This window comes from Sorex araneus, chromosome 3 (assembly GCF_027595985.1).
Source record: "Sorex araneus isolate mSorAra2 chromosome 3, mSorAra2.pri, whole genome shotgun sequence".
NCBI classification, from domain to species: domain Eukaryota; kingdom Metazoa; phylum Chordata; class Mammalia; order Eulipotyphla; family Soricidae; genus Sorex; species Sorex araneus.
In genome coordinates this window covers 100,944,226-100,968,900 of record NC_073304.1, presented here as the reverse complement: position 1 = coordinate 100,968,900, position 24,675 = coordinate 100,944,226, and the positions used below count along the sequence as shown (strand labels likewise).

Sequence of the window (24,675 nt, the reverse complement as noted above, 5' to 3'; positions counted from 1 at the left end):
CCGCCCCCGCACGTGACGCCGCCGGGGAGTGCCCTGTGCGCGTGCGTGGCCACGCCCATCGCTCCGCCCCCGGCGGCCCCGCCCCAATTTTTCTTCCTCACCTTACGGCCAGGCTGCAAACTGACTTATAGTCTCCCTCTGCTGGAGAGAAATGTCGCAAGGTTGGGGCCGAAAGCTAGGTTTGCGACCTTAACTCTCGCTTTCCGGCCCCTACCGAGGTGTCTGGCGGCTGGTGGTGGTGGCGAGGCCCGAGGCAGGTAAGACGCCGCCTCCCCACTCCGGCCAAGCGGTCGCTGGGGCCTGGCGGGGGGCCGCTGTGGCGCGGGCGCTAGTCCGGCGTGTGGGTGCTCCCTCCCCATTCTGGAGCGGGCTCCTCGGCGCCGCCCCCCGGCCCCCGCCCCTTTTCCGCGCACACGCCCCTTCCCTCGCGCCCTCCTCCCCTCGCCCCTCCCCGCCTCGGGCTTCCTTTCCCCATCTTCCTTCCCATTCATTCCTCACCCCTTTCCCCGGAGCGCGCCGGGTGAAAGTCGGGCGCGGAGGAAATAGCCTCCGCTTCCTGAGGCGCCGCGCTCCGTGGAAACTGACCTGCAGAGTCAAGAGAAATTACCTCCGGGGGGAAAAACGCGCATGGTACTCATGGAGCATCGAGCCGGGGACATGCGAAAACCCTTTCCAGGGTGACCTTTGGGTCATTCGGGTTAAAAAAGACAAACCTCTGTGAAGAAATTTGAGCGGAGGTCAAAGCCAGAGAGAACGACGGGCCCAAAAGCATGTGCTAGTACTGGAAGAATAAGTTAGAGAAGGTCGCTCACGTGATAGGACGCGTGTGTGGCATGTTCAGGGCCGTAGGCTGGGGGTAGCGCTGGCTCTGCGCTCAGAATTACTCCCAGCGGCGTCCGGGAGTCTTACGGGGTGTCAGGGGTGCCCCCGCGAGCCGGTTGCAAGGCAAATGCCTTAACCCTTACACTCTCTCTCCAGCCCCAAGCATTGCTTTAACGCATGAAGAAGAGGGTCTGGAATCATGGACCCAAGAATATTTCCTTTAAAGTTGAAAAACTCTAAGCATACAAGTGTACTTTGGAACCAAGAGTAGACTTTCATGGGTCAAAGTAACTGCATAAAATCAAGAGCATTAGTGGAACTCAGCCTGTGTAAACCTTAAAAATCATCTGAGAAGCCTATTTAAAAATACTATCAGGGACCGAAGTGATAGGTAGAGTGTTTGCCTTGCATGAGGCCAACCTGGGTTCTATCCCTGGCACTCCATCTGGTCCCCAGAGCCCTCCAGAAGTGTTCTCTGAGTACCACCGGATATGCCCCCACGCCAATAAAGTAGTATCAGTATTGTTTCACCCAATACTAATTTTTTTTTGCTTTTTTTTGGGGGGGGGGTCATGCCCAGCAATGCTCAGGGGTTACTCCTGGCTCTGCACTCAGGAATTACTCCTGGCAGTGCTTGGGGGACCATATGGGATGCCGGGAATCAAACCGTGGGGGGGGGCGGGGGCCGCGTGCAAGGCAAACGCCCTACCCGCTGTGCTATCGCTCCGGCCCCCAATACTAATTTTAAAAGCTTGAGAAGTTAGAGCCCAGGTGACAGTATTTTTCAGTTTTTTCCAGGTTCACTGTCTTTTCTTTTGAGGCCACACTGGGCAGTGCTCAGGGCTTCCTCCTAATTTAGGGACTGCTCCTGGCAGTTTTACCAGGAATCTACCAGATGCAAGGCAAGCACCTTCCCCTCTGTACTATCCCTTTGGTGGGGTCTGAGTATTTTATAAAAACTCTCCAGATGAAGAATGAATGTTCAGGTGTGAGAACCAGTAGAAGTAGGGAAAGATAAAAAGTAGGTAAGGAAAGGCAAGAACATGATAGAGTAGCAGTTGAGTGAGAAAGTTGATGATGAAAGAGAAGATTAGAGGATGGAAATTTTTATTGTCTGGTCTGGGGAATTGGAGTAGGAGCCACTCCAGCCTTTTCCTTCACAATTCCATCCCTCAGTCTTAATCAGGGCTGCCTCAGTATTCTCCCTCTCCCTTTCCCTTCCAGCTAGGATTTTTCAAATGTAGATCTTGCCTTAGAATTCATAGAAAAGCACTTACCACTTTATCCCAAATCAAAAATTAACTTTCATCCCCTGAAAGACTACTATACATAGCATATTTGCATTTTAGAATCTGTATTCTCTTATTTGTTTCAGCCATCATTTAAGTTAGACATAAGTTATCAAGATGTTTTAGACACAGTTATATTAGGATCTCGTAATATTAGAACATAAAAACTTGGAAGCAGAGAAAAGTTGTATAGACAAAGTCCAAGTCAGTATGTGGTTACTGTCTTTTTAACTGGGGTTAATGCCAAAACCTGTATATCTGCCTCCAGATAAGAGAGAGTTACTGTTGTCTGGTATGACTAGGGCATAGTAAGGAGAGTAGGGGTGGGGCAGAGATAAAGATGATAAAGTGGGTGTTAACAGAGCATGAGAAGCCTTAAATTTCAAGCTGAAGTGTTTATATTGTATATTATAAGCAGTTAATGGGTATTAAAAGGTAGAAAAAAATAACCTCTTTTATGCTATGTGCCTCTTTGACAATCTGGCCTGTGAACCTACCTCAGAGTTTTTAAAGTATTTTTTTTTAAAGTAACAAATTTTATTCACCGATGAAATATGTTATGATGCATTTAATAACATCTGGCAGCCATTCAATTTGTATAATTTCAAAATAGTAATGAGTATAAATTACATTCTGAGATACCTGCAACAACCAAAATGTGATATGAAATATATTTCTATTGGTGAAAAATAACAGGGACAGCTAATACTACTATTGTTTATTGCCTACCCTTACTGTAGGAAATGGTCTGTTTCAGTTAGAAATAATTGAAAATAAAGATGTAATTTTCCCCAGTTCAAATTCATGAAATCTTTCAATTCTAGCCACATCCTGGCCTATTGATCCTAGACTTATAAAAAGCTCATGTAATGATGGTAGGGAAGAGCATTACAAAGCAAGTCTGTGTTTCAGAAAGGTACTAGAGCAATTTTCATTTCTGTTAAAGTGGGAATGGAAAACAGGCCTTTTCTTTCTACTCCTCATACCTCAGATGTAGCAACTGATATGAATCTACTGTTACCTAATAACTTGGACCTAAGGAGGAATGAATTTGTGGGTAGAAGCAGAACTAGAAAATAAATCAGGAAAATAAGATGGATGGTATTTTTGTGGAATGCTGGATTTGTAGACAATTGAGAGATGTATAATAACAGAGTTTTGCATGAAAAAAGAATCTAGCAGAATATGTAATCTAGGTTATCAAAATATGCATTGTCTGCGCTGTCATTCCATTGTTCATCGATTTGCTTGAGCGGGTACCAGTAACGTCTCCATTGTGAGACTTGTTACTGTTTTTGGCATATCGAATATGCCACAGGTAGCTTGCCAGGCTCTGCCGTGCGAGCAGGATGCTCTCGGTAGCTGGCCAGGCTCTCCGAGAGGGACGGAGGAATCAAACCCGGGTCGGCCACATGGAAGGCAAATGCCCTACCCTCTGTGCTATCACTCCACCCTATCAAAATATAGGAACGAAAATATTAGATTTGGGCCAGAACAGATCAGCTGACCAGGTTTGATCCCTGACACTGCATATAGTCCCTGAGCACAGAGCCAGGAGTAGGCTGTGAGTACCTCTAGGTTTGCCTCAAAAAAACAAAAAACATTTATTATGAAGTGATCTCTAACGACTGCTGAGTTCCTTTATTTCCATAATGTCGATAATAAAACTAACAGCCTAAAGAAATATAAACTAGAATAAATGGCTTACTTTTCAATAGAAATGTGCCTGGCACCACTGAAGTCAATTAGCATCTTTTTTGCTTTTGTTCATGGTCAGGGTGACTAGCCCAGTTTTTGTATTATAAATAATCAGTGTTAGTACTTACAATAAGACAGTAGCTTTACCATTTTATAGGTTCCCAGATATTGCTAAGAATTTCTTTGGTTAATTTTCATCATCACTTACACTTGTAAGTCATACTGAATTAAGGTTAAGACTCTTTCCCAATTTATTAAACCAGTGTCTTTAACCACTAATCTATTAGACGGTTGCAGATCTGCGATCATAGATGGGTTAAAAAACAGTGGTGCATCACCATGGTTATAAATGCCAGTATGTGGACTGGTATACAGGCAGGTGCCAGTCCTCACCAATTGTAAAAAAGGTTAAAAATGTCTAAAAGGGTTAAAGAATGCTGCCTTCAACCACTGAATACGTAAATGTTTTAGCAAACAGAAATAAAATTCTCAAGGTCCTGGTAACCTAGCTGATAAAATTTACTACCACACTATAAAACTTCCTTTCTTTATTGTAGCTAGTCCCCAAATTGTGTGCATTTAAAAAATATTCCAAGTACTGAATCTGAGATACAGTTATTATGATTCAAATGAGTAGTAAGAAGTTACTTGACTAGAGTGATAGCACAACCGGTAGGGCATTTTGCCTTGCACGTGATCGGCCTGGGTTCGATTCCCAGCATCCTATATGGTCCCCTGAGCACTGCCAGGAATAATTCCTGAGTGCAGAGCCAGGAGTAACTCCTGTGCATCACCAGATGTGACCCAAAAAGCAAAAAGAAAAAAAAAGTTACTTGACTTTCTGATTCAGATTCTTTGAGATCTCAATTTGACTAGCCTATGTTGACTTTTTTTCTGTTTAACCATTGGAAGACTGCATAGCATTATCACTCAAATATACTGAAAATTGGGGCTGGAGCGATAGCACAGCGGGTAGGGCGTTTGCCTTGCACGCGGCCGACCCGGGTTCTAATCCCAGCATCCCATATGGTCCCCTGAGCACCGCCAGGAGTAATTCCTGAGTGAAGAGCCAGGAGTAACCCCTGTGCATCGCCAGGTGTGACCCAAAAACCAAAAAAAAAAAAAAAAAAATATACTGAAAATTAAATTCTGTAGAGGTTAAAGTTCATCTATATGTCTTTTTCTTTTTTTCTTTTTTTGGCTGTAATAAAAAAAATGGTCTATGTAAAAACAAGACAGACACTTGTAATTTTATGAGGCTGTAAACAGTAACAATAAGTCTCAATGAGAGACATTACTGGTGCCCACTCAAACAAATCGATGAGCAACAGGATGACAGTGACAGTGATAAAAGATTTGGGGCTGGAGTGATAGCACAGCAGGTAGGGTGTTTGCCTTGCACACAGCCAACCAGTGTTCGATTCCCAGCATCCCATATGATCCCCAGGCACCTCCAGGAATAGTTTCTGAGTACATGAGCCAGGAGTAACCCCTGTGCATCACCGGGTGTGACCCTCCCCAAAAAAAAGATCCTATTACAGAAAATCTTGAGAGTTCCTCTTTCTGTCTTCCAATTAAATGTGTACTCTTTCACACATCCATTTCACTAGATCACAGAAAATCATTAGGTCACAGTACTAATTCTGGTAGAAAAAACTAATTACAGTTATTTTTTAGCATCTACATTACAGGCTTCATTTTTTTTTCTCATGAAGTCAGGGAGATAGCTCAAAGAAAAAGGTGAACATATTTTGTATGCTAGAAACCCAGGTTCAATCCCTGGTACCCAGAATGCCACCAGAGACATTTCCTCAGCACCCTACTGGGAGTATCCCCTGAGCACCCCAGAGCACTGCCAAGTTTAGCCCAAAAAAAACCAAAATATATAACTTATCTTCCCTGATGGCCAACAAATTAGTATATACCCTGAATTGTAGGATAGGTTAAGATCCTTCAAAACAATAGCTAGGGGATTTATATGTTTAGTGCCTCTGATTTTCTCACAACTGTTACATCAACTTTGTACTTTATGCTAATGAAATGCAGCTAAAATAACTTGCTGCTGGAAATGTTTAGTGCTACCTATTAATATATAACTGAAGCTTGGTCAAGTATCTCATGAGTATTAACATTAGAGACAAATCACTGAGACAAAACTTTGTATGTCTTAAATGTATCCCATCAGACCCTGTTTTTCTTTCAGCACAGTACAAAAAATATAAATTCATTATTTTATTCACTCACTAGATATTTATTGAGCCTCTACTACTGTATGACAGTCACACTTTCAAAATCTATTAGGAGTTTGTAATAAGTTTATCTCTTTTAGTTGTTCTTGTTGTTGTGGCGGATAATGCAGTGCTGGAATGGAACCCAGAACCTCACATATGCAAGGCATGTGCCCTACCATTTAAGCCACATTCCTGAACCCAATAACAATTTACCTCTGAACTAGCAATGGAAAACATTAACTTACCAGGCACTGAAATCTACAGTGCAAGAAAGATTAATATATGGTGCCTTTTTTTATTCTCTATCAAATGGTATGTCTGCGTATATTTATCATGTGCAAAACACAGTGATTGTTTATGAAACCAGGCAGAATGTGAGTTTAGCTTGACCTTACTTTATCAGCTCTTGTTACTGCATATAAAATTCTGTTCACTCCCTTAGAAAATTTTATTGAAAGCTCATTAATGGCTTCCCCACACACTCACTTTATCCACTTCCTCTCCATCATTTCAAATGTTGAAATTGTATAAAGCCTTTTGTCAGAAAATTTAAAGCAAAATATGTTTATAAAAAGACTGGTGTGGGGGGCTGGAGTGATAGCATAGCGGGTAGGGCGTTTGCCTTGCACACGGCCGACCCAGGTTCAAATCCCAGCATCCCATATGGTCCCCTGAGCACTGCCAGGAGTAATTCCTGAGTGCAGAGCCAGGAGTAACCCCTGTGCATCGCCAGGTGTGACTAAAAAACAAACAAAAAAAGACTGGTGTGGGCCAGAGAGATAGTACTGGGGTTAAGAAGTTTCCCTTGTGGCCAGCCTCAGTTCAGTCAGTCCCCAGGAGCAATCACCAAGCAACCCTGGAGCACCTATGGGTGTGACTCAGCTCCTTCCCCTTCCTCACTACCATCACCACCACCACCACCACCACCATTACCAACACACACACACACACACACACACACACACACACACACACACACACACACAAAGACTAGTATACCCTGAGCACCTTGGTGAACCCCAGCAGTGTCCAAGAAGTACCACATCCATGGCCATAGGATTGAACCAACTGGCCTAGTTGGCAGAGTGTTGCCAGGAGTGTGATTCTAGTCCCCACAAACACTGCTTGGGAGACTTCCACCACCCCTCCACACACACAAATAAAAGCTATGGTTTACACCAATTGTACGTTAAGAGGGTAAATGTGACACAGTGCTAAATGGAACCCTTGAGGTAGAATTGGTAGACTGAGAATAAAATTCTTTTGTATGGTCAGGGCCAGAGAGATGGTACAGTGGTTAAGGCATTTGCCGCATGAAGCTACCTAGATTCAATTCCCAGCACACCATGTAGTTCCCCTAGCCCCATCAAGTGTGATATAGCAGAGCCAGAGTAAGCCCTGAGCACTGCTTTGTGTGGCCCAAAACTAAAAATTCTTTTCATGGTCAATGACATTGTCAATGACATGGCTATGTCTAGCAACAGTGAAGATTAGTACAGGTGAAATCTTCATTGATCACCTAAGTCTATCTGCCTGACTCCAGGCAGAACTAAATGGAATTTATAGCAATAAAGTTGCCAGGCATCATCATCATACCAAATACTTTTGCTAATTGAAGAGCAATTAGCATTCCTCTCTTTATAAAATACTGATATTATAGGAGTACTGTTCAAATTTATAAATACAAAATTAAGAAATATATCTGCATTTATTTTATAGTTTTTAGGAATTTTTGAAAATACATTTAGGTTTGTTTTGTTCAGAAAAAAAATATTTATATATTAAAACATCTCTTGTTTATCAAGCAATACAAATTAAGTAGAAATGAATAAAATCTCATCCTTGCTCTTGAAAGGTATACTATTGGGGTCAGCAGGTACTAGCAGCCAACCCAGGTTCAAACCCCAGCACCACATATGGTCCCAAGTCCTGCCAGGAGTGATCCCTGAGCACAGAACCATATGAGCCCTTATTTGGGTTTGGACCCAAAACCAAAAGAAAAATAGCTAAAAAGAGGGAAAAAAGAACATTGCTTGCATGTTTATATTTTACTATAAGGTACTAGTTCAGTTTCTGGTCAAATTATTACAAAGTTGGCACACACAAAAAAAAATCAACAAAATATATTTTGACTAGATGAATTAATTTGCTTTAACAAATGCCTTTCTCTTAAAATACAATTAAGCGACTTTATTTATTTGTTTGTTTATTTGTTTATTTATTTATTTAGCTTTTGGGGTCACACCCGGCGATGCACAGGGGTTACTCCTGGTTTTGCACTCAGGAATTACTCCTGGCGGTGCTCAGGGGACCATATGGAATGCTGGGAATCGAACCCCGGTCCACCTCGTGCAAGGCAAATGCCCTACCTGCTGTGCTATTGCTCCAGCCCCAGTTAAGCGACTTTAAAAGCGCAAGCTTGTGTTCACACCTTTACTAATTATCAGAGAATCTGGTTCCTAAGAATTAGGCGCTTGTGTTACGGGTGATACTACATACAGTAATTAGACTATTCCATCCAAGTATCTCCACCAGCAAAGTAGAGTGAATTAAGCAAAGAAATTTGTCTTCCCCAGGAGACCATGTGTTTGGAGACCTCAGATATACTGGGCATATACTTCAGCCCTGTGAGCTCCCTCCCCATTCCTGTAATTAGTATGCTGGTGACCACACTGGGGATTATATGCAAATATGCTTGGCATATACTCCAGCACTATGAGCTCCCTCCTCACCTCTCCCTACTCCTGTAATTAGTATTTCAAAGCATTTCCTCTTCAAAACTCAGTCTGAAACAGCAGTTACATCTCTAGTTAAAAGGTTAGTTCATTACTTGGAAACTGCCTTTATTATTTTGTTGTTTATTTGTAGGCCAGAAGCAGCTGTGACCAATGGCTACTTCATGCTCTATGCCCACATACAGAGCATGAGCTCAGCCCACTGAGCTTTCTCTCTGTCCCTAAGTTATTTTAATATATAGCTCCAATGCTTTAGGAACTTTAAAAATTAACTCAGTCTAGAAATGTAGCACAGTCGTCCCATTGTTCATTGATTTGCTTGAGCGGGCACCAGTAACATCTCCATTGAGAGACTTGCTACTGTTTTTGGCATATCTAATATGCCACAGGTAGCTTGCCAGGTTCTGCCGTGCGGGTGAGATACTTTTGGTAGCTTGCCGGGCTCTCCGAGAGGAATGGAGGAATCAACCCCATGTTGGCCATGTGCAAGGCAAATGCCCTACCCACTGTGCTATAACTCCAGTCCATCTAGAAATGTACTGTATGTTAAATATCAGTGGTCTTGAATAGGAGTCTACTAAGTTCTTCCTCTAAGTGACAAAACAGTAAATATTTTAGGCTTTACAGGCTACTCAGCTCTATCCTAGTAGCTCAAAAACAGACATAGACAATACAAAAGTTAGTATAACTTCTTTTCCAGTGGAACTTATTTATAAGCTATGCATCAGATTTGGACTGGAGCGATAGCACAGTGGGTAGGGCGTTTGCCTTGCATGAGGCCAACCCAGGTTTGATTTCTGTGTCCCTCTCGGAGAGCCTGGCAAGCTACCGAGAGTATCCAGCCCACACGGCAGAGCCTGGCAAGTTCCCCATGGCATATTCAATATGCCAAAAACAGTAGCAAGTCTCACAATGGAGATGTTACTGGTGCCTGCTCAAGCAAATTGGTGAACAACAGGACAGCAGTGCTACAGTGCATCAGATTTGGTCTATTGATCATAGTTACAGATTCTTGGACTAGAAAACTAAAACTTTTAAGAGCATGATAAGATTTTTAAACTGGAAAAATGGGGGCTAGAAAGAGAATACAGCAGGTAGGGTGCTTTCTTTCCAGGCAGCCAACCTAGGTTAGATCCCTGGCATCCCATATGGTCCCTGAGCATCACCAGAAGTAATTTCTGAGTGCAGAGCCAGGAGTAAGCATCTCCTGGTATGGTCCCAAAACAAAACAAAAAATACTGGCAGATTTTGCTTAGCCTTAGTATTAAAGAAACTATAGAATTAAAAGCAACTTTTGGAAATCATAGAATTGCTTGGGGGGAAAAATTTCAAAAATAAAAATAAAAAAATCTTGCCCCTAGAGATCAGTCATGTATATATGCTATGTAAAATTCCTTTAAGTGATTCTGATGTGCTCTCTGAAAAGAGCCTCTGTTTATCTAGTACAAACCCAGTACAGATGATGAAGCTGCAACCCAGAGGTTTAATGACATCTCCACAGTTAAATGACTCATTAATTACAGATCTGAAGTGAATCCCACGTCTTCTGACTTCAACTTTGAGTTTCTGAGTTTCTTCTTCTGAAATAGCAGATTTTTTTTTCTTTTTGGGTCACACCCGGTGCTGCTTAGGGGTTACTCTGGCTCTGCACTCAGGAATCACTCCTGGTAGTGCTTGGGGGACCATATGAGATGCCAGGAATTGAACCTGGGTCAGCTGTGTGCAAGGCAAATGCCCTACCCTCTCTACTATCACTCTGGCCCTGAAACAGAAGCTTCTTCACTTACCAAATGGTTCATATGAAACTATGATTTTCCCTTTGAGTTTGTTTTTTAACTACTTTTTAATTACATGCTTTTAGAGCAGACAGAAGTATTCACTTCAAAGATATTAAGATTAGGGGCTGGAGCGGTAGCACAGCGGGTAGGGTGTTTGCCTTCCACGCAGCCAACCCAGGTTTGATTCTCAGCATCCCATATGGTTCTCTGACACTGCCAGGAGGAATTCTTGAGGAGACCCAGGAAAAACCCCTGAGCATTGCCAGGTGTGACCCAAAAAGCTAAAAAAAAAAAAAAAGACATTAAGATTAATATGAAAAGTCAATCTTTTCCCTTTTATTAAATGTAAAGCTTTTTTATTTATTTATTTATTTATGTATTTATTTTTGCTTTTTGGGTCACACCTGGCAATGCACAGGGATTACTCCTGGCTGTGCACTCAGGAACCACCCCTGGCGGTGCACAGGGGACCATATGGGATGCTGGGATTCAAACCCAGGTCGGCCGTGTGCAAGGCAAACGCCCTACCCGCTGTGCTATCACTCCAGCCCTGTAAACCTTTATTTAGGAAGTGTATATGAGTTCAGTATTAGCTTTATTTACCTACAGAAGTTGGGAGTGTAATAACTGTAATAATAGGTTTACTTATTAAACTGAAAACACATTAGCATCATTGCTTTACACTGAGATTGAGAGAATTCTTTTCCTTAGAGTTAGCATTAACTTTTCTTTTGCCAAAGATAAAGCACAAAAGCAGAGAATTATGCCCTATCTATTGATGACTTTGTTACATTATATAAAGACATAGCTATTTTTTACCATTATTATATATCAATGAAATGAAATTGTTTTATATAAACAAATTTTAGGTAAATGTGAGGGGAAGGAAAGATCAAGAGATATGGTTCAGGAGAGATTATGGGCTTCTCCAGGGGAAAAAGCCACAAGTACGTATCTCGGATCAGGATGCAAGCCAGTCTCCAGGGTGGAGAATGAGCCCTGAATGCCGTTAAAAAGTTGGTTCTATACTTGGGCTTCTTCCAAACTTCCTTGGCCTGGAGTTCTCTGCATACAGAAAGGTTTGATTTGGATATTGCCACAGGGGAAAGCCTTGGACTCTCTTGATCATCTTTTCATATTCTTATCATGACCTTAAAAAAATTATTTTCAAAAAATCTTTAAGGTTCATTGCTGTCATCCCAAATATACAGAATTAGGAAGGAATTTGCTTTTTTGTTGTTGTTGTTGGAGAGAGAGAGAGAGAGAGAGAGAGAGAGCCTGTTATATACTATACAATGTGCTGAGTGTTTTCACTCATGTTTTTTATCCCCCAAGCAATCCTATGAGGCAGATTTTATTAATAACTCATTTTAAAGATAAAAATATAAGTCCCAGAAAGAGGATGAATAGTAACTCTCACAGAGTCACATAGATTACACATGGTAAAGTCAGAGTCCAGGCCTGCAGTGCCACTTAAACCCAACATACAGGTAGATATTTTATAGTATTTATAAAATTCTACAGAGTTTCACCAGTTCACTCCCAATGTTATTTCCCATCCACCAAGAACAAGTACATAGATCTTTTTTTTTGTTTGTTTGTTTGTTTGTTTTTTTTAAATGTCCTTTATTTTCTTTGACTTTCCTTGTTTACTTTTTGGGTCATACCCAGCGATGCACAGGGGTCACTCCTGGCTCTGCACTCAGGAATTACCCCTGGTACTCAGGGGACCATACGGGATGCTGGGAATCGAACCCGGGTTGGCCGCGTGCAAGGCAAACGCCCTACCCGCTGTGCTATTGCTCCAGCCCCAGTACATAGATCTTTTAATTCTAGAATTGACTATTAATGAGAATAATCAACAGGAAAATAAATAAAACAAATTAAAAGCCAAAATGGACGTATTTAGGACAATATAAAAATCTTAAGCCTTATTTCTCTCCTCCCCTCCTACCCCCAATTTCTCTATTATCTGACTCCCTTGTTCCACTCTCCTGGCAAATATTTCTTGTACCTCAGATATGCCAAGCACCATGCTTTCCAATAGAAATATCCCAGTTCTGCATGACTCTTGTTCTTTTGTTAGGTCCCATTCCATCTCCTTCTCTGCCCACTAATAATTGTCATCCTTTCAGTTTCCCTAGCTAAATCCCGCTCGCCCCGACAATTTTATAATTCTTTCTTTTATTTTCTCTCCTCTGGTAACATACCAATTCTCTTTCTACAGTCTTTTCCTCCCTGCCTCTCTTTCTTTTCCCACTACCATTTCCCCAAAGGTTAGCTCATTTCCAACTACCATTAGCTTCAGCTGAGGAGAATCTAATTGGTCCCTACCTCCAGTTTCTTCCCTACCAATTAGTCGTATTTACTGGCTTAGTTATTCATCTTCTTAAATCATTGACCTTGCCATTAATGACTACCCTTTCCCTCCAGTACAAATTCCAATCTCCTCTATCTGGAATTTAGACTGTCATCACTTAGCTTCCTTTAACCCCCACCTAGATCCCTACTTTCACTTCATTCCAGCCTGCCTGAGCTACATGCTTGAAAGTGCTTTCTTTGTCTCTCTGCCAACTCAGTGGCCTTCTCTGTGCCACTGGGCCGCTTGCCTTTCAAGAGTCCACTTTATGCCAGTCTTTCTTTGAAGTCTGCCCTGATCTAAACTTTCCTTCCCTTACTTCCCCAGATGTTCCCTCCATTAAATTTCCATTCCTTTTGTTTGTTCTTCTTATGTGTTTCTTATTTCATTGACTAAATAGTTCTTTGTTTTCACACAATGCTAACATTTGGTATTCAGAAGGTGACTAGAAGAATTGTATTTTCACAATGGAATTCTACTCAGATATAAGAAAAGATATAAGAATTCCTGCAATTCATCTTATGTGTATGAAACCAGATCATGCTAAGTGAGTTAGGGAAGAGAAACAAATACAGAACAATTCCTCTCATATATGGATGATAAAGAAAATAGTTAAGGTGTGTGAAAAAGAAAATAGTTAAGGGGGGTGGGGAATGGGGCAATGGTAACAACCCAGAGAATTGGTCTACAAAACTGAATTTGTTAAGGCAGTTGGGATACAAGGGATCTAGAGAAATTGGTGGAGGGACACTGACACTAGGGTGATGGTATTGGAACATTGTTTGCCTGAAATGTTACTTTTAACAGTATTGTAAGTTATGATACTTAAATTAAAATTGGAATACGTTTTTTAATAATCATATAATCAGAGACTGGGAGATAGTACAGCAGGTAAGACACTTGCCTTGCACACAGCCAACTCAGGTTTGATCCCCAGTATCCCAGTATGGTTCCCCAAATCTGGCGGGAGTGATCCTGAGGACAGAGCTCAGAGTAAGCCCTGAACTCAGCCAGATGTGGCACAAATGCAAAAATATATATATATATATATATATATATATTACATTTTTGTTGTACACATATACAGTAGTCAAGCTTAATGAATCAGGAACTTTGATTATTTCATTCCTGTTCTCTATTTCCAACCCTTAGCGTATAGGAAAAATTTAAGCACTGATTAAATACAAGTTATCAGTTGTTGGGATATTAATTTCCTTATGACACAGTTGTTAACTGGAAATACTTTATATATATTTATAATCTTAGTTGCCAATGTTTATTTTATACTGACAAATATTCTACTTTACAAAAAAGGAAACAGACAAATTAAATCATTTACATATGCTCACGTGGCTAGTGAAGAACTGAATTTTAAATTTAAGTCTTCACATATACAGTAAAGTTCTTTTTACTGGGCAAGTGTGGTTTGATCAAAGGCTATTTGGTTTCATTTGCTCTAGAGTTGTTAGGATTAAACTATTGTAATAATGTTCTTTGAAATTGAATTTTGTCCTCTCTTGGCCCCTTTTCTTTCTTTCTTTCTTTCTTTCTTTTTTAAGTTTTTATTTTATTTTATTTTATTTTTTTTTTTTTTTTTTTTTTTTTTTTTTTTTTGCTTTTTTGGGTCACACCTGGCGATGCACAGGGGTTACTCCTGGCTCTGCACTCAGGAATTACCCCTGGCTGTGCTCAGTTTTTATTTTATTGAATCACCGTGAAAAAAATTACAAAGCTTTCAGGTTTAAGTCTCAGTCATATACTGATCAAACCCCCATCCCTTCACCAGTGCACATGTTCCACCACCAAGAACCCCAATATACCCCCCTCCCACTCACCCCCCACCTAACTAACTAATGATCTTCCCTTTATTCTCTCTGTACTTTGAGTACATTCAGTATTTCAATAGAGAACTCACTATTATTGTTTGGAATTTTTCCCCAACAATCAGGCCTGCTGAAAAGGCATCGTTTAATAATTTCTCTTCATTGCTGAGAGTGACGCGGCCGCGCAGTTTTGGGTTTCTGATATTTTAGCTCAGTTCACAGTCTAGAGGTATAGCTATAAGAAGCCGCTCTAGGTGTCTTGGCCCCTTTTCTCTGTGTTGATGATCTTCAAAATCAAGCAGACAAAACACAGTAACTATTTTCTAAAGAAAATCTTAGTCCTTCCTGTTTATATTCCATCCAAGGTGAGATGCCTTTCTGTTCAGACTAATTTCGTATGCTCCCGTCTCTAGTTTGGCTACCAGTGAATATGTGGTTATGTGTTCAGACGGCAGCATAGAGAGCAGGTCTCTGTTATCAGTACTCTGCATTGCCCCTCTGTACAGTCCTCGAAGGGCTGGGGGAGAGAGATTTGGATAGCTTTGGTTGATGCATATGCAGTCATCCCCTTTTCATAACCATCTCAAATCAAATTAGATCAGCATCAAACTGAGTAATAGCCTCCACAAAATTGCTTTTACTAAGTTGATGTTTACTTCTTTGCCATACTTTATTAATATCCTTAGTAGAGAATATTAAGGAACATCATAAGAAACAATTCTCTGACTACTTCATCTGTTACAAGCATGTTATATATTTTTCACTATGATACACTGTGTCCTTTATAAAACTTTCTTGAGAGAAAAGTGTCTAACCTTAATACAGAGCATGCTTTTACCTCTCCTGAGCAATTGCTGTGTTTTTACCTTATGGACATTGTGAATGTTTAACTTAACACTCTCTGGTTAGCTGCCAAAAAGCTTAGAGCCAAATTTTGGTCCACCCATAACAAATGTGCTCTATGCCTCGTTAACTTCATTCCTGGCTCCAGTTTATGTCTCTGATCAGGTTATCTTTCCTCTTATGAAAATCTTAATTCATGCTCTTTTAATTTTGCCATAGCAACCTCATACTATTATTGAAAAATGTAGTTTATGATATACTGTATGCACATAAAACTATATTTGTTGTTTTGTAGTTACATCATTGTGTTTTTTTAAGAGGTTTATTTATTTTTCTGTTTAGATATTTTGTGAGGGTTTTTTTTGGGGGTGGGGGATGGGGACCACAACAGGTAGTACTGGGGGCTACTTCTGACTATGGCCTTAGGGACTATGTGATATTAGAGATTTAATCCAGACCTGAGCATGCAAAACATATGTTCAGCCTACTGAACTATCGCTCCAGTCCATATATATAGCTTTTAGAAGGGTTTTGATGACATGGACATGCTTGTGCCATAAAATTACATTGTTTCATGTGTGTGACCAATTGACAAAATAACTGGTCTAATGGCCATAATCTCTTAAGTTAATCTCAAAATTCTAGCCCAGACTTTCATTGAAGCATTACTATTTTTTTTTACAGTATGCTTTGTTTTGTATTGTCAGTCTGCATTGTTTGGTGATATTTAGAAATATTGTTATGCTGCCAAGTTAGTGCATCATAGTTAACTCTGTTGGACTCAGTTACTATATTACCTTTCACACTTACAGACTCCTTGTCTCCATTAACACCTTACCTCATAATCAGGTGATTATGAGCATATTAATCTTATCATGCAACTTGTCTTGTTCCTACTCTTAATCAGGCTATTGTTTGGACAAGATAAAATGAATGGATGTTTGTTTCCAAACCTCATTTGTTTTGGTGGTTTTGAGTCCTCTAGATTTTTAAGTATCTCACTGAAAAAAAATTTTTTTTTTTGCTTTTTGGGTCACACCCGGTGACACACAGGGGTTACTCCTGGCTCTGCACTCAGGAATCACTCCTGGCAGTGCTCAGGGGACCATATGGGATGCTGGGATTTGAACCCGGGTCTGCCGTGCGCAAGGCAAATGCCCTACCCGCTGTGCTATTGCTCCAGCCCCTATCTCACTGAAATTTTAATTCTGTTTTTAATAATCTCTGAGTTAAATTATTTGGCCTTTTCTATAACTCTTTGGGGCATGTAAAGCAGACAATTGACCAAGTTTTATAAAGACAAAATCTTATAAATTACTTGTTTACAATGATACTAACAATTCAGTGTTAGAACCGGGACCAAAGCCAGATCTCCTGATTCCTGTACCACACCACTGTTCAATGCCAAAAGAATTTTTAACATGTATAAACATTACGTGGACATTATTTTACCCCTTAAGGTTAAAGATGAAAATGGGTAGACATAATATTACTCTTACTCATCACTAGGAAGAACCAGAAATGAATTTTTATCTATATTGGCCTCATGAATTTCTGTTCTTGAAATTATAATTCCTTTTAATCACTATCATTTTCTTTTTTTTTAATCACTATCATTTTCATTCACTGTCACTTCTAATCACATTTACTTTCATTATAAATAAGGAAATAATATTTTGTCTTTGGTTTGAAAATTAATGTTGAATAGAAACTTTTTCTTGGTAGTTAGCAGGGTTTTTTTCATAGATGCTTTGAAAATTCATCTTTAATATAAAAATAATTAGTCTTTATTATTATGCGTATTTTTTAAAGAGCACAATATATAGTTGATGCTCTGGAGTTTGGTAAGACATTGTTTATAATTTAGTTACAATTTTAAACAATCTGCATTTAAAGAGAAAGTTTAAAATTTATACTTCCTGTTTTATCATGGAAAATTTCCAGAGTTTCCATTCTAATTAATTGTTAACCAACAGCACATAAGCTAATTTCAAGAATAGTTACTCTTAGTCAGGCATCAAGGTAAACATTTACAATTATATTTCATTTTTACCCAAACTTTGTAAGACTACCTACTATTTATGATCCCCAGAGCCTGGCAAGCTACCAAAAGTATCCCACCCGCATGGCAGAGCCTGGCAAGCTACCCATGGCGTATTTGATATGCCAAATACAGTAACAAGTCTCACTATGGAGATGTTACTGGTGCCCACTTGAGCAAATCTATAAGCAGTGGGATGACAGTGATACAGTGACTTTACGATCACTTGTATCACTTGTAGTCCCGTTGATCTTCGATTTACTCAAGCGGGCACCAGTAACGTCTCCATTTGTCCCTGTCTCGAGCTAGTGCAGCCCAATGATATCTGCTCGCTCCAGGAACAGGAAGAGTCTCAAATCGTTCATTCAGAGATTTGACGAAGAAATCTGGCCATCTAGTTGGTGGGCAGCCACGAGGTCTTCTGACGTCCCGTGGAATCCAGTCGGTAACAGCTCTAGTCCAGCGGTCATCTCTGAATCGCATTACATGACCGGCCCATCTGATTTTTGATTCCTTGGAAAATGAGACAGCATCCCTTGACCATTGATGGAGGTCAGAACTCCGGATTCCTTCTCTCACTTGAGTGAGACATGATATTCCCAGCATAGCTCTTTCGATTCCTCTTTAGGATACCCTAATAGCATTCTCATCCTGTTTGCGTAGGGCCCAGGTCTCTGAGGCATATGTTAGTGCAGGAAGAATGGTGGAATTGAAAAGATGTGCCCAGAGTCGGAGGTTCTTTGTTCTCTTAACCACCTCTTCAACGCTCTTGAATGCACTCCACGCTGCTCTCATCCTCCTGCGCAGTTCTGGCACCAAGTCGTTCCTCATGTTGATTTCTCGACCCAGGTACACATAGCTGCTGCGTTCGGAGATGTTCGTTCCATTGAGAGCAAATGGAGCTTCAGGGACCAGTTCATTTTTCATGAACATCGTCTTGTTGAGATTCAGCTGCAATCCGACCTTTCCACACTCGTGGTTGAAGTCAGTCAGCATTTGTGCCGCTTGGCTAATGTTTGGTGTTATGAGAATGATGTCATCAGCAAAGCGGAGGTGGTGTAATTGCCGACCGTCTATCTTCACTCCCATACCTTCCCATTACAGTTGTCGCATGATGTTCTCAAGGGCGGCACTGAAGAGTTTCAGTGAAATGGTATCACCCTGCCGTACCCCTCTCTTTACATCAGTGATCACTTCCTTGTAGAATGGTGAGATCCTGGTGGTGAATCCACAATACAGCTCGCAGAGGATTTTGATATACTGAGTTTGAAGGCCCTGTTTAGCCAGGGCTTCGATGACCGCCTCAATCTCGACAGAATCCAAGGCCTTCTTTAAGTCGATGAACATTAGACAGAGCAGCATCTTGAACTCTCACGAAACTTCAATGAGTTTGGTAACTGTGTGGATATGGTCTATCGTGCTGAATCCCCTTGGGAACCCAGCTTGCTCGCATGGTTGTCTTTCATCTAGCGTTCTGCCTGTTCTATTCAGGATGACACAAGTGAACAACTTGTATGTAGACGACAGACAGGAGGCAGATTGGGCGATAGTTGCCGATGTCGTGGATGTCTCCCTTCTTGTACAACAGAACGGTCCTACTGGTTTTCCACTGGGACAGAACCTTGCATTCAGACAGGTAGCGTGTGAAGAGTTGGGCCAGTGTATTGATGAGTACTGGAGGCAGATTCTTCAGGTGTTTGGGTCTGACTTTGTCAGGACCAGGTGCTGTTCAAGTCTTTACCAGCGAAATGGCGTGTCGGATTTCAGAAGGGAGAACGTTGGGAATGACATATTCATCCTGCGGAACTTGGTATGTGGGCAGGTGGACATGGCTGTCAAAGAGATCCGAGTAGAAGTTGTGAATAATTTTCTCCATTGCCTTTCTGGAGGATGTGATAGATCCATCGGGACGTCGGAGGGCAGTCATTTTGGTCTTGTAGTTGGCGAAGGACAGGAGAGCGTTGCGAATACTTTTCCTGGCTTCTGCTGCACTGGCCAACACTGCTGCTCTTCTCTCTTTGAGGTCTTCCTTTATCGAATCTCTGCACAGCTTTGTGAGCTCAGACGTTAGCTTGTGGTTGCCTGAGGCTCGTGCCAAACCACGTTGATGAATGAGCTTAAGAGTTTTTGAAGACAGGCATCTGTTGTGGCTTTCTCACTCTCGGCATTCTTCGCACAGACATGGAGGTGCTGAACCAGTCAATCGTATTCCTTGTCGATGTTGTCAAGGACAGCATCTTCCCTTGTTGCTGCAATAGTGCCAAAGAGCTCCCAGTTGGTGGTCATTCTGGGAGTTGTCTTCTTAGACTTAAATTTTTCAGACTTTTCTTCCCGCTCTGTGAAGTAGAATTTTGCACGAAGGAGACAGTGATCTGATCCCGTTTGGAATTTTGGGACAACAGCGACATCGGTCAGGCAAAATCTTTGATTGAATATGATGTGGTCAATTTCACTGTGGAACTGTCCACCAGGAGACTCCCATGTCCAGTGTTTAGATTCGGCCTTCTGGAACTGCGAGTTACCATGAATGGTCTTGGTCGACATGATGAATTCAGTCTCTCACCCTGATTGTTCCATTCTAGGCCATGTGTCCCAATGTGGAGTTCTTCAGGCGACCTTCTCAGACCTGTCTTGGCATTAAAATCACAAACAATGATCTTGTAGAAGGTGTGGTCTTCTTTATAGAACTTCTCCAGTTCCATGTAGAACCTCTTAATTTCTTCTTCATTGTAGTTGGAAGTTGGTGCGTAGACGATGAAGATAGAAACTGCAGGCAGTGAGCCACATCTATTCAAGCGTAATCATCCAATTCGGGTTGTTAGGCATGCGAATGAATCGATACTCATGGCCAAGTTTGTGTTGACGAGGACACCAATGCCACCAACGCCTCTGTTGTCGAATGTTCCGAGGAACAATTCTTCTTCAGTGTTGAAAATGGCGTGATGTGATTGATGTCTCCTCGTTTCGGTCAGACCAATGATATCGTACTTGATCTTCTGCGCTTGCACCATCAGGTCCTCGATGGATGCTTCTGGTGCTAGTGTCCATGCGTTGAAAGTACAGACAATCATTTTAATCTTTCTTCATTTTGGCAATCTAGTTTGTCCCCGAGATTTTTTCAGCCTCTCTTTGCTCATCTTTCTTAATGCTGCCATATTGGGGGCTCTTTCGGTGACAGGTGAATGAGGCCAATTGTTGTTACTGTTGTTGGCATATCAAATACGCAACAGGTAGCTTGCTAGGCTCTGCTGTGCAGGCGAGATATTCTCGGTAGCTTGCCAGGCTCTCCGAGAGGGACAGAGGCTTTTAGGGTGGCCTCCAATCACCCTTAGAGGTGTTACCATGGTTCACACCAAATTTGAACCCTATCAAATATGGTGTGGGAATAATAGGTATTAAGTGTTTTATGGTCTGTCTCCCGCCCAAGTATCCGGAGAGCAACCTGGAGGGTGGTGGTGGCTGGGTAGTGGATGTAGTGGGGGTCGGCCAGTGAGGTATTTATCTTGGGTAGGGTGGGGCATTTGGGTTGGAGCCCTCCCTCAGATGCTGGAGATTGGAGGAGGCAGACAGAGGATCTTGTTTCCAGGTCTCGTTGAACCTAGAGCTAAGGTCGCAAAGTTCTGCTTACCTGGCTTTTCGGGGCTTCACTCGTGCGTGAGGTTCGGCGCAAGTGTCTGGAGAGCAACCTGGAGGGTGGCGGTGGCTGGGTAGTGGATTTTATGATCACGTATCTTATTCAGTAGTAAGTGTTGTCTTCTTCCTCTTTTCAGCTTCTGAAATTTCTGAGCAGCTGTGGTCAGGACAAGATGGACCCCGTAGTCCTGAGTTACATGGACAGTCTACTGCGACAATCAGATGTCTCACTCTTGGATCCCCCAAGCTGGCTCAATGACCATATTATTGGATTTGCCTTCGAGTACTTTGCCAACAGTCAGTATCATGATTGCTCTGACCATGTCTGCTTCATCAGCCCTGAAGTCACCCAGTTCATCAAGTGCACTTGCAACCCAGCAGAGTTGGCTGTGTTCCTTGAACCCCTGGACCTTCCACACAAGAGAGTTGTATTTTTAGCCATCAATGATAATTCTAACCAGGCAGCTGGGGGAACCCACTGGAGTCTATTGGTTTATCTTCAAGAAAAAAATAGCTTTTTTCATTATGATTCCCATAGCAGGAGCAACTCAGTCCATGCAAAGCAGGTAGCCCAGAAACTGGAGGCGTTCTTAGGCAGAAAGGAAGTCCAAGTGGCCTTTGTGGAAGAGAAAGCCCCTGCTCAACAAAACAGCTATGACTGTGGGATGTATGTGATCTGTAACGCTGAAACCTTGTGTCAGAACTACTTCAGGCATCAGCCAGAATCACTATTACAGCTACTCACCCCTACATACATCACAAAGAAAAGAGGAGAATGGAAAGATCTCATTGCCAGACTTGCTAAAAATTAGCTATTGACGAATTTGTTGACTTATCAACTCTCCTCATTCTGCCTGTCCCATTTCTTGGATGGCTGCAGTCTCAGTGCCTAAGGGAAGATGCCTGGAGAGGGAAACTTAGTATTCTTAGTTTTTCCTTAAAGTAAAAAATCACTTCTGTATTATTCTAGTAGAAAGTTTTACCGTACTCATAACTTGAGGGGCCACCAGGGATGTGGCTCAATGGTAGAGCACTTGCAAGTATGAGACCTTGCAAGTGTGAGACCCTAACATTGATCCCTGGTACCATAAAAATAAAATAACTCTAACTTGGAGCAATCATTATGCTGTTTCTAAATGTCCTAAGTTACACCCCAGCCCTTTTTTTATTACCTTAAATAACTCCCTTTTGACTTGCTAATTGGCTATTCCAAAGGAAAAACAGTAATCTGTAAGACAGTTCAAGGAATGTGAACTCTACAGGAATACACAAAGAAAATTGTAGAAGAACCATAATCTTAATGCACCACCCACATATTGAAAAAGATCAACTGGCAAGAAGCAGCCTAGGACTTAACCTAATTCAAGATCTAAATATAAGGGGAATCATTTATTCCATTCTGTGCTATGTCTTTGATTCACCACACAAAGGATTTCCTGGCTCTCTGTATACCTTTACAAATATTTGATAAAGATGATATTAGCCAACCTTACCTCTTCTGATTAATTTCCATCATTTAAGCAAGTGGGGTATTCTGAATAACTTCGCTAAAATAAATTCCTGTAATGGACCTCTTTGTTCAGTGAGTGGGTTGACTTGCTTCTTAGGTTGGTAACAGCTTTTCTTTGCTTTGTCAGGCACTTTCCTTGCACGCACCTGATCTGGGTTTGATCCCCGGCACTACATATGGTTCCCCAAAGGCTGCCAGCAGTGGTCTCTGAGCACCACTAGGTGTGGCCCAAACCCAAAAACAATAATAATGATAAAGTAATAAGACACATAGCTGCTGTCTCCCCAAGGTTACCTGTTATTTCAGATAAATGTTTTTGATTTCTGTAAGTTATGGTTTTTTCTCTTTTTTTCCCTCTTTATTCTGACACAGTTCTTTTTTTCAGTTATATCTTGGTGATTTCAGGATTATTAGTTACCTGAAATCTACAGACTAAAAGTTGGGTTTTGGAATATAAAGGAGGAAAAATAATTTAGTACTTTCACTTAACTACAATGCAATTTATTTTAACATGGAAACAATACAAAGAAATGCTATCTTTACTAAAATATGTTTCTTTTTATTTTTCAGAATTGTCTCAAATAACTGTAGCACTGTAGCACTGTCCTATTGTTCATCAATTTGTTCCAGCGGGCACCAGTAACTGTCTCCATTGTGAGACTTTCTGTTACTGTTTTTGCCATATCCAGTACCCATGGCTAGCTTTCCAGGCTCTGCCGTGCGGGCAGGATACTCTGTAGCTTGCCGGGCTCTCCAAGAGGGTTGGAGGAGTTGAACCCGGGTCGGCTGCATGCAAGGCAAACCTCTACCCGCTGCACTATCGCTCCAGTTAAATTAACCAAATGGTTTTTTGAATACACCCATTAATTTCATTCCTGGCCAGAATTCAATTGCAATGTATCTGAGACCTGAAGACCAAAGATAAACTTTAGTGATGAAACTTACTTCATGTACCTCCCCAGCCTAACCCAGCACTCATAGCCCAAAATAACTTCAACAATGAGTGGCCACAGAGGCATTCACTCAGTTCCTTTTAGTAAGGGAGAGAATAAATAAGTACCAGTGACATACAAGCAGGCCTGAGTGAATAGGAGTTGAAACTGAAAGTCAAAGAGAAAGCTGCAGCAATTTTCCATTTCAAGTGAGGAGATAAAAGGAGACCTGATGGGTGCCTAACACAGAAAAAAAAAAAAAAGATTAGGAACTGGCAATCAGCCCTCAGGCGAGATAGGAAGGAGCAGCAGGGAGGGGAGCGACTTAAGGGACAGAGGCCAGGCCAGAGTGGGGCTCCAGATAAGAGAACAATACAGAAGTTCCCCTTATCCACCATTTCAACTGCCCATCAACATGGTCTGAACATACTATGTACAGTAATATATTGGGGAGCACAGGGTTATGGCTCAAAGGGCAGACTACATACCTTATATGTCTGGTTTCAACCCTGGGTACCACATGTCCCCACCCTAGCACTGTAGGGTGTGGTCTCTGTAGCAACAAAAAAGTCACAACAAAAAAGGTTTGTAGAGCGATCATATTCACACAGCCTCTGTGATAATAGTCTCTTTACTGTGGTTATTGTTACATAATGTCTTGCTCTGCCTAATTTATCTATTTTTTTTATCTTCAGTATTTAAAAAGGAAAACATGGGACCAGAGCAATAGTACATGGAGTAGGGTGCTTGCCTTGCTCGCAGTTGACCCAAATTCCGCCCCCAGCACCCCTTGTAGTCCCCCAAACCCCACCTAGGAGTGATCGCTGAGCACAGAACCAGTAGTAAGCTCTGCACACTGACATGTGTGGCCAAAAATAGAAAAGGGGCGGATAGGGGAAGAACAGTATATTATATATACTGTTGTGTGCTCTCTAACTTCAAGCGTCTACTGGGTATTGTGGAACCTATTCCCTGCTGATA

General features: G+C 41.5%; 1 protein-coding gene and 1 pseudogene across 1 annotated transcript; one reads left to right on the top strand and one right to left on the bottom strand.

Moving 5' to 3' along the window:
* Nucleotides 1-120: 120 nt before the first annotated feature.
* Nucleotides 121-22,822, top strand: SENP8 (SUMO peptidase family member, NEDD8 specific). The gene is made up of 2 exons (XM_004611719.2): nt 121-257; nt 21,390-22,822. The coding sequence occupies exon 2, from the start codon at nt 21,426-21,428 to the stop codon at nt 22,062-22,064; it is 639 nt and encodes a 212-aa protein (XP_004611776.1). The 5' UTR covers nt 121-257; nt 21,390-21,425; the 3' UTR covers nt 22,065-22,822.
* Nucleotides 18,266-20,690, bottom strand: LOC129403606 (uncharacterized; annotated as a pseudogene).
* Nucleotides 22,823-24,675: the final 1,853 nt, after the last annotated feature.